General features: G+C 42.7%; 1 protein-coding gene across 1 annotated transcript in view; it reads right to left on the bottom strand.

The window, feature by feature from the left end:
• The window catches only part of WDR44 (WD repeat domain 44), an 82,996-nt gene extending 72,253 nt beyond the window's left edge, over nt 1–10,743 (bottom strand). Inside the window, exon 1 of the mRNA XM_003775020.4 lies at nt 10,639–10,743. Within this exon, the coding sequence (XP_003775068.1) occupies nt 10,639–10,724 (86 nt within the window). The 5' untranslated portion in view covers nt 10,725–10,743. The remainder of the gene's footprint in view (nt 1–10,638) is intronic.
• Nucleotides 10,744–10,943: the final 200 nt, after the last annotated feature.

Consider the following 10,943-nt stretch of genomic DNA (forward strand, 5'->3'; position numbering starts at 1 on the left):
CAAGTTAAATGGAAGAGAATACAAGAATGCTCCGTTCACAAACCGCATTTGAGATTACTGCCAGAAATATCACTTATCCCTTTCCTGGCTACTTGATAACTTGGATGCCTGTTTCTGAAAAAGTGAGTTTGAATATAGCAAGAAGCTCTATAATTGGTTCCCTAGAAAGCTGATCTGGAGTTTATACAAAACACAGACAATTCAATGAGTGCTAAACTGGCACATTCTATTAACATTAGGGTATAGCCACTGCTTACTCTGAGTGAGCAGGCTGTCTCTCAGAAAAGGTATCCAAAAAAGGATTTATTCAGAGCTTCCAAGGATGCTATACTTAACCTCACACTACAAGAAGACTGGGTGTGAGCTCTTCATGATTAAGATTACCAAAGGGAGCAAAAGTATAGCTCATAAGCTTCTATGTGTAATTAAAATAAGTTTGGGTTAGAAGTATAAGCAGGATTTGACCACAGCTTGCCCAAAATTTAAAGTGCATCGGTTTAAATTATACTTTACATAAGGATTCAAAATACTAGGCAAGAAGACTTGATTTAATCTACTTACTATGTATGTAACCTAAGGAACTAGGTGGTACACATTCAGGGTTAGAGGGCTCAGGAAAACCTGAGTTCCAATAGAGTTTTGTTGTCTTGTCCTTTGTTATGAAGAGGACCAAGACTTCGGGGCCGCGATGCCATGATATGCAAGTGAAGTGGATTTAAGTGAGACAGGGCTGTACAAAGTCAGCAGTCTCACTTTCTCCTCTGGAGCCATCTGGGTCCATTGGCCAGAGAAAGAGATCGGAATGACTAGAGATGGCCCTGGATGCAGAGGGAGACCTTGGCCTTTTTAAGCTAAGGTCTTTAACAGGTCTCAGTCTGACTGAGGCCTCACCCATTCAGTGATTAAGGCTGGGTAAGAAAGAATGAGACAGAGAATGACCTCTTTTACCTTGTCCAAAAAAAAAAAATCCATATGGGAGGGTTGTTAAGGTGTGCCCTTGGTTTTTCAATACAGTTTTATACATTTATTAGTTGTGTGGCCCTGGACAAGTCACTTGGTCTCAATTCGCTTTAGTTTCCCTCACTGTAAAATGAGGCTAATATCACCCACTTAACAGGGAATTGTGAGGATCAAATGAAATATTCCAGCATTTAGTACAGTGTCTACCCCAGAAATACTTGTTTCCCTCCCTTCCCTTCCCCTCCATGTGACTCTAGGCTGATCACAGTGTCTCTGAGCCTCAGTTTCCTTTTCTGGAAGGAGAGTTGCAGTGGAAAAGCACCGTGTAACCATCCAAAGGTCACTGAAATCTGTCTACCAAAGAACAAACTGCTTTCTGTCTCTTTAGCTTGAAGGTTAAGTAAATTTCAGTCTACAAAAGCATAAGCCCCAAATCCTAAAGTTAAGGTGATTTTTTTTTCAGATGAAAAAAATCTCATTCTGATGTGGTATTTACTTAAACTCATTAAAAACAGTCAAGTCACTAAGGATGCACTGCCTCTGATGTAATTAACAGAGGTGAATGTGGGGAATCTGGGGATATTTTTTTGCTATGTTAAATATTCCAGTAAACAACCACTAAGTGATAACTAAATGTATTTAACTAAAATAAGTATTTTATTTTATTTAATATTTAATTAAAATTTAAATAATTAATTTAAATGTTAACTAAATTAACATTTAAATAATTAATTATTGAAATTTTGCCGTTGATTTAGATACAAATTAAATAAATAAAAAATAAAATTTTAATTAAAATAAAATTAATGAAATAAATGTATGTTCTTAAAATTGTAGCAAACAAGTGCATTGTTAAACTCCTTTAATGACCTAATATTAATTTCAAACTTCATAGTGCAGTCTGAAAGGCCAAAAACTGAATGTAAAGTAGGTAATACTGAATTATAAATCAAATTTAGTCTTCATCTTCCTTTTCCTGTTTATTCCAAGACTTGAAATAATTTGCTTTTTCCTTTTGTCAACTCCTAAATACTTCATCAATTTAGAATGAATTGCTGCAAAGACATAGACATTTTCTCTAAAGTACATAAATTACTGCTATTACAAGTTGGATCATCATATCACTGATTAGCAGGTCAGATGAATCCTCCTAGTTCACTGAGGTGAATGACCCTCTAAAACCTCCAGCCTATTCTTTAAGTGCTATCCCCGGGGTCATGACTCTGCTGGGGTAAGGAGGCAGGTGAAAGCGTCTAAGAGTTGTTGGCCCAGTCAAGTAGAGAGCTCTAGTGCCCAGGGAAATGGCAGGAGGAACTAGAAAGCTTTGGCAGAACCAGACTGAAGACTGGGTAACCAAGATAAACATAATGGGGGCAAAGATGGAAGGTGAGATCTGTCAGAGGCCATTATAATGGTTTTCGCCTGCTCAGTTTTATACAAAGACTTAAAAATTAGCTCTAGGGACCTGATGAGAGAAAAGGACTCCCAGTAAAACAGCAGAGTATGCTGTCATACCTACATCCAACTCCTCTTCATCACCACAAAACAAGAAATACAATAGAATCAAAATTCTCCAAAAAGAGAAATGATCAAAGCATAAAAATAAACAGTTTTTCAAAAGAAGCAACATAATCAGCAATCATCTGAAAAGCACTTTTAAAGAATCTCACTCATCATTACTGATCACAAAATAGAAAATTTCGATTATACCAAACTGAAAAGTTTTTGTACAAACAAAACTAATGCAGACAAGATTAGAAGGGAAGCAATAAACTGGGAAAATATTTTTACAGTCAAAGGTTCTGATAAAGGCCTCATTTCCAAAATATATAGAGAATTAACTCTAATTTATAAAAAATCAAGCCATTCTCCAATTGAAAAATGGTCAAAGGATATGAACAGACAATTCTCAGATGAAGAAATTGAAACTATTTCTAGTCATATGAAAAGATGCTCCAAGTCATTATTAATCAGAGAAATGCAAATTAAGACAACTCTAAGATACCACTACACACCTGTCAGATTGGCTAAGATGACAGGAAAAAATAATGATGATTGTTGGAGGGGATGTGGGAAAACTGGGACATTGATTCATTGTTGGTGGAGTTGTGAACGAATCCAACCATTTTGGAGAGTAGTTTGGATCTATGCTCAAAAGTTATCAAACTGTGCATACCCTTTGATCCAGCAGTGTTACTACTGGGATTATATCCCAAAGAGATTATAAAGAAGGGAAAGGGACCTGTATGCATTCAATGTTTGTGGCAGCCCTTTTGTAGTGGCTAGAAACTGGAAACTGAATGGATGTCCATCAGTTGGAGAATGGCTGAATAAATTGTGGTATATGAAAATTATGGAATATTACTGTTCTGTAAGAAATGACCAACAGGATGATTTCAGAAAGGCCTGGAGAGACTTAACGAACTGATGCTGAGTGAAATGAGCAGGACCAGGAGATCATTATATACTTCAACAACAATACTAGATGATCACCAGTTCTGATGGATCAGGCCATCCTCAGCAACGAGATCAACCAAATCATTTCTAATGGAGCAGTAATGAACTGAACTAGCTATACCCAGAAAAGAACTCTGGGAGATGACTAAAACCATTACATTGAATTCCCAATCCCTATATTTATGCCCACCTGCATTTTTGATTTCCTTCACAAGCTAATTGTACAATAATTCAGAGTCTGATTCTTTTTGTACAGCAAAATAATGTTTTGGTCATGTATACTTATTGTGTATCTAAGTTATATTTTAATATATTTAACATCTACTGGTCATCCTGCCATTTAGGGGAGGGGGTGGGGGGGGTAAGAGGTGAAAAATTGGAACAAGAGGTTTGGCAATTGTTAATGCTGTAAAGTTACCCATGTATATATCCTGTAAATAAAAGGCTATTAAATAAATTAAAAAAAAAAAAAAAAGAATCTCACTCATGAGAACTAGGAAACAAAAACCCGAGGTACCACGATGCCTGTATCAAAAAGATGAGGGGAAATTCAATGTTGGAGGGGCTTTGTGAAGAAGGGCATACTAATCCACTACCAGTGGCAAAATATGAACGAATCCAATCATTTAGGAAAACAAAGTGGAACTATGCAATTGAAGTTACCAAATTGTTCATACCCTTGGACCCAGCAGTCAAACAACTAGAATGTCACCTTAGGGAGTTTTAATGATAGCAAGAAGACAAACAAGATTCACAGAAGTGCGATTTTTCATAACAAAAAGCTAGAAATGAAGTATGTTCCCCAAAACAGGGGAATGGCTAAAGACATTTTGCATATAAAGAGAATGGAGAATGAAAGTTATTACAGTCAAATCACTTGTCCAACATCCCTGTTCATTTACAATCCAAGATGCTACATTTAAAACCTGCATTTATTTTATTCTGCCAATTTTACCCCCAGTTCATAAGGACGCATTACATGGTTGAGACAAGGGAAGATGAGGTTTAGAAATGTTCTTCTACTAAACTGATGTACAATGAAAAACCAAGTTAAATTGATGATGTGATCATTTACCCATCGCTTTAAGGAACCTCTCTCAAAGTTCTCCAATCATCACATGCAATGAAAGAATACCACTAAAAGGAGTGACACTTTCCATGAACAAGGACATACTGCCGCTGTCTATTCTGACAGGAGAACCGGCATTTCCCACCGAGGCAGCTAAAGTAAGTTTTTAATTCTTGCAGGCTAGCTAATTCTTCAGGACAGCTTAGCCTCGGTTCCCAATGTTGAAAAAGTAGGATAGAATGTTCATCTGCTATTCAAAGCTAAGGATAGTAGGCTATTTTCAAACTCAAAAGAAGAGAAACCAAAAAATGAAAAATAAAACTCTAAGCAAACAGAAACCTTTGGCTCCCATGGGCCACATAATACCATTAGACCTTTTTAAACCTACAGTGAGGAAGATTAATTGGCAGAATTTAGAAGTGGCTAGGTAGGCCTCAAGGCCATGGCAAAAAGTCCTGGGCACCAGCTCCTGTGAGCTCAGTTAGAACAAAAGGCTTTGTGCTAGCTCTGGTTAGACCCTCAGAGGGGCTTAGCAAGGAGACACAAGCTCAGGACAGCTAAGCCAAAAATGCAAATCAGAGTTGCCCAGCAACACTTGCACTTGGAAAGCAAGCACCTTCATTTTTTCAGGCCATCAGAAAAAAGTTGGGCCGCCCCAAAAGAACATTGGGAGCGACTGAGAGTCCTCCTTTATGTAGAGACAAAATGCCACCTCTCAAAGACCTCAGGACATGTCTGAATAATCAATACTAATTAGCAGGAGAGACTGTCCAAGGATATACATACAGCTTACCCAGCAAGAAATAGGGCTCAAACCAGGAACAGAAAGACAAGAAGGTCCTGAAACTGTAATACAAAAACGCTTTGAAAAAGACTCTGGTTCTCATCCAGTGTTTCAACCAAATGCTTGACAGCAACAGCACATGAATAAGAGAAAACTGATTATAAATCCTTGAAAATTACTCAGTCCAACTCCCTCATTTTACAGAAAGAGAAACTGAGGCCCACGGGGGAGGGGGGGACTTGTGTGAAATGATGACAATGAGTTTACTGTGGGACAAGCAGGCCACCGGAGTTGTCCTGAATTCCTACAGTTCCCCCTTTCCACTCCCCAGCCCTATCCATCTTCCGGGCATCTATTTGCTTAAGTTAACCATACCTAGGCACTTAGGCAATGTTGGAAGTGAGCTGATACAAAAGCACTCGGTTTAGAATAATGGGCTCTTGGAGTTGGCAGGGACCTGAACAACTGCCCCAACCCAGGCAGAAATCATTCCACAACATCCCGGAGATGTTGTCCAGGCTCTGTGAATACATCTGGTGACAAGAAACCCCCCCCCTCCCCATTCTGAAGACAGACGACTCCATTTGGGGGATATCTTTGCTCTTCTCTAGAGCTGAGTCAAAACCTGCCTTCTTTCCCCGGCACCCCTGTGGGGGGGTCCTCCCGTTCTCCCCGGCTTCACAGGCTGCCCTTGATGCAGGAGTCCTCAGGCTGACTGCCATTAAAAAAGGGTCACAAGGTTCTGCCTGACCCCAGAAGGCAAACCAGGGGCAACCAATGGGTGCAAGTGGCAAGAGGGCAGTTTAATGTTGACCAAACCCGCTCCCCCAATCATTAAAAGCCATTACAAAGTGGAAAGAGCTCCTAGAGACTCCACTCATCTCTACACTGAGCCCTAATCTCTCTCCTAAGCTCTGGCCTTGAAGCACCAACTGTCTAGTGGACATTCCAAAACGGATTTCCCATAGACATCTTAAACTTTACATGTGGAAACCGAACTTATCTTTCCCTGAAAATATTCTTCCCTTCTGATACATCAAGAGCATCGTCATCACCTTTTCAGTCACCCAGGGCCACAATGGAGTGGCCCTCCTCACCTCCTCACTTTCACTCCCCACAACTAATCTGGTGCCAAGTCCTACTATTGACTCTACTTTGGAAATTCTACTTTGATTCTACACTCCCTTGACTTGTGAAATTATCCATCATCCCCAAAGACTTTTAGGCCCAGACCAAACTGATCACTTGCTGGGTATGCTGCAGAAGGGTTACCCTCTGAACTTTTTCTAGTCTGTTTGTGTCGCTCTAAAATATGGCTGTGCAGAACTCCAGACATGGAGTCATCAGTGAAAAGACGGCAGGCTTATCATACTCCTTGTTCTCTGAGTACATTGCTTCCATTAATGAAGCCCCAATTGCATTAGCTTTTAGGACAGCCATGTTTCACTGTTACCTCGTATTGAAGCCGATGGCCAACTAACCGACCAGACTATCCCATCTCTCGATGTATTTCCTCTTCAGGAAGTGAAGGAAGGAGCTATATTATCAGGAATGTAATTTTCCCTATTATAGAACAGGGCGGGGGCAGAAAAGGCCTAGAGAACACTGGGACAATCTGACAGTTACTGTCTCAGAATGTGTGTGGACACTAGAACCTCACGTTAAGATGAGTTGGGAAGGATTAAGTCATGTGAATTTTTAATCAAATCCAATAAAACAAAATGAATGGCACCACTGGCACATCCCCTGGCCAGTTCACACTTCTGTGATCCCGGTTCCCCCCATATAAGATAGGAGAAGGCTGGCCATCATCTCCCAAGATCCCTTCCAACCCAAACATTGACTCTCTGATCCGAATTTACCCAATTACAAAAGTGCTTCCCAACAGGCTTCCCATTCCATTCAGGGTATACCTACTAACATTCCTCAAAGGGCAACAATAGCGAATGCTGATATGCCCTATACCCACAGGGCCTGAAAGGGCTGTTTCCTGTTTCCAAGTTGAGAATAAGATCAGGTTCTCTCTGCCCAACAGGGTCCCAAGCCAGGTTGTGCTCTCGGGCCTCCTGGGTAGGCAGGCCTCCAGTATAATGGTGTGCTCTGACTCACCAATGTCAAAACACACAAATGAAAGTTCCCTTCCAAACTGGATTGCTTTCCTGTAAGTATAAACAGCAGGCCTCACATATGTGACACTGAGCTTTTGAGCATTTTCACAAGGCAGAGAGCATCTCCAACCTTATCAGAAAATTACAGCACATTAGAACAACAGTGGATAAAAACACAAGAAAGCCATTAACTTTAGACAAAAAAAGTTGTATGTAATAGTACTGGGCTGATTTCTCACAGATAATCAATTCAATAAGTATCTTCTATTTGCTAAGGCACTGGGAATATGAAGACAAAAAAGCAATAAAATCACCATATCGGAAATTCAGGGATCTTAGAAACTGTCTAGTTCAACTCTTTCACTTTTTAAAAAATAAAGAAAGAACTAAGACCCAAAGAAGGAACTTGCCCATGGTAAGTAAGCAGAAGAGTCAAAGTTCAAACACAGGGCCCCCAACTCCAAATCCAATTCAACCTCCACTATGATGAGACATTCTATGATGATCACTTTTAGCTCCTGATGATTCAATTTAAAATATATATATATATATATATATCCTCAAACAAAAAGCTAGCACACTTTGGTTTCTGAAGTACCCACATTTAACCTACTGTTCTCTGGAGGTTGATCAACATTATCCTGACTCGTACCGAGTACCAGGTAGGCTCTACCTAGTGAGCTAGGAGAGGAAATACAAAATGTTCCTCCAAAGTACTTTGGACTGAGTCCTTGGGAGAAAGAAGTCCTCTGGAGTTCCAAAGCCTCTTTCCCTTCTCAGCTACTGCTACAACAAGGAGAAGTGAAATCAACAGAGAGACAACACTGTGCAGCTCTAACTATAGAACTGTACATGGTGAGGAGTCAGGGCAGGTTTGGGTTAAAAATAGGAAGCTATGTCTCAAGAGACATTTACTTCTCAAGTACCAGAGTTATCAAAGAGCTTGAAAAGCTACAGTGTCCTGAGGGAAGAAATTATTGAGCAAAACTAATCAGTCTCATTTTGATGACAAGTTAATGAACCGACTAGTTAGCCACAAATTCTGGATTCTATTGAAGAAAAACAGAATAGGGGAATTGGAAGAGACATTAGTGGCCATCTAATCGGACCCAAGCCCCAAAGCCCCCAATGTAACAGATGCCTCTGCTCTAAGACCTAAGACTAGAAAGTGGAGGGGAAGGGGTGAAGGAAGGACCACCAGCTCTCCAGGTTTTCTTAATCAACTCTAAATTGGCCTCAGCGAATGACCCTCTCACCCCAATAATCCAGGTTCTGCCTTTTGGCCCAAACAGAACAAGTCTAACCTCCCTTTCACAGGGCAGCCCTTCAATAGCTTAAGAGAGCCATCAAGTTCATCCTGCTTCCCCTTCCCCCCTCCCCCAGTCTTCTCTAGGATAAACATCCTTAGATTTTTTTTCAAAAGATCCATGGATTCAAGGCCCTTCACCATCCTGGTTTCTCAACTCTAATAAGTCCCTTTTGCCTCATCTATGTCAATCCTAAAATGTGGCCCCCGGAATTTAATACTATGCTCCTGAGGAGATCTGAGGAAGGTAGAAAACAGACTATATCACCTTCCTATTCCTGGAAGACCAGCAATGGAGCCTAAGATCACTGCATTACTATGACTTAATATTTTCAAGAAATTCAACTGTCACCTCAAATGCGGCAGCTTCAGACTGAGAGTGGCGAAAATGGGAGCGTCTGGTGCAGTCCAAGGAGTGCTGGGTTTGGAATCGGAGGGCTGGGGTCCAAATCCCACCTGGCCACTCACTTATTAGCTGGGTGACCTTGGTCAAATAACCTCAGCGTGTCTCGGTCCCATCTGTCAAAGGAGAGGCTTGGCCGGGACTGCCTTAAAGGGTCCCTCCTAACTCAAAATCTAAGAAACTGAGATCTTTTTTTCAAGGAGGCAAACTCTGAAAATGGTGATTATGGAAACGGAGGACATTTGCTATGCTCTTGGATCTGAGGATGCACCGCACCTGTCTTAGCCCCCGAACTTAAACAAAAGCAGCCGCGCCGACCGTTCCACAGCAACGATTTCAGAACGCTGAAAGGACACAGACCGGGCAGGGCTGGAAGCGTTCCTGCTCATGGCTGTACACCTTCGAGCAGCCCAAGAACAGAATCCAGTAACTTGGACTGTGGCTGTTGCCGCACCATCTGCATATTTTAAAACTGCACATCTTCTGTGTCGAAAGAAGCCTAGAACCTTTCAGAACAGAAGATCTCAGAGCGCTTTGCAACTGGCATTTTTAAACCAGTCTAGTACCTGCCAGGCACAATAGGTACTCGGACAATCAACAGTTCCTATTTACTTACAAATGAGACAAAGGCGGTCTAAGAGGCATAACTGCACAAGTGACAAACAGATGCAAAGTGGAACAATTCCAGAGCCTAAAAGCTTCCACACCAATACAAACAAGGAGGGAGGGGGCACTTCCTGGCTCCAAGCTAGAGCCTTGGGGGGCTTCGAGTAGTTTGGAAATCAAAGAAACAGACTCTAGCTCCAGAAACGAAACAGAAGCGCTAAGGACCTATTCAAAAAAGCCAAAATAGAACTACAATAGAATCACTCAACGTCTTTTTTCCAGATACCCGGGCACCTAAACATCTGGCAAAATTCAGGAGAAAAAAGTACAAAGCTGTGGCTGTCCTTGCAACCACCGGATTACTCAGCACTTGTTTATATCTCAGTTGGCTGGGACTCGAATACATTTATAGTTATCTCGTCTCCCCTTTTATTTAGATCGCCTTTCCCCCTATAGAGTAAGGAAACTAGTGGTCAAGTTCCTCTGCCTCCCGGGAGCGTTTAAGAAATGATCCTGACAGACAGGAGCAGCAGTTACCAGCTCCTGGGAGAAGCAAAGCCCCAAAGTCGCTTCCCATCGCTGTCCTTAAGTGCACTGCAGTGGATGGGAAAAAGTTCGTTACCTCGGGACTATCAAAACAGGTTAACAGTTCGGAGAACTGGAGGGGGGGGGGCAAGCGCAAACTCGGGGCTCCCAAGCTCTCCCCTTCAGACCCCACCAGGGCGAAAGCTAAAGCGGAAAGTCAAACCCCGGGCACCTGAGTTAAGGCGCACCCCTAACCCCTTCGGGTCCGGAAGCAAAGGAGGAGAGACCTGAGCGAACCTAGCTCCCGAGCCCGTGGGCGCGGGCTTCGGGGAAAGCATTTGTCCCTCCCAGACGGGGGTCTACGAGTGGGAGGGACAGGGGTGGGGTGGGGAGAGGGAAGACAGGGTGGGCTCTTCTTACCCGGCAGGGTAGGCACCCCCCAGGTGCACGTCCTCGGGAGCATCGGGAGCATCGTAGAACTCCTCCGTGTCGCTATCTGACGCCATTTGTGGGACACACCCCGGGAGGGGGGAGCAGTGGGTCCTCCTCCTCCTCGTCCCCTTCCTCCTCCTCCTCCTCCTCCTGCCCCCGGCAGTGGAGAGACAGCGGCCCGGCCCGCCGGGTCTAGGGAAGAAGGGACGGACGGAGAGGCGGAGACGGGAGGGAACCGGCCGGCCGGAGGGAGGATGCTCTGCCGGCGGCGGCGGCCGCTGCGGGCGGGCTGC

Source organism: Sarcophilus harrisii, chromosome X, assembly GCF_902635505.1.
Source record: "Sarcophilus harrisii chromosome X, mSarHar1.11, whole genome shotgun sequence".
Classification (NCBI taxonomy): Eukaryota; Metazoa; Chordata; class Mammalia; order Dasyuromorphia; family Dasyuridae; genus Sarcophilus; species Sarcophilus harrisii.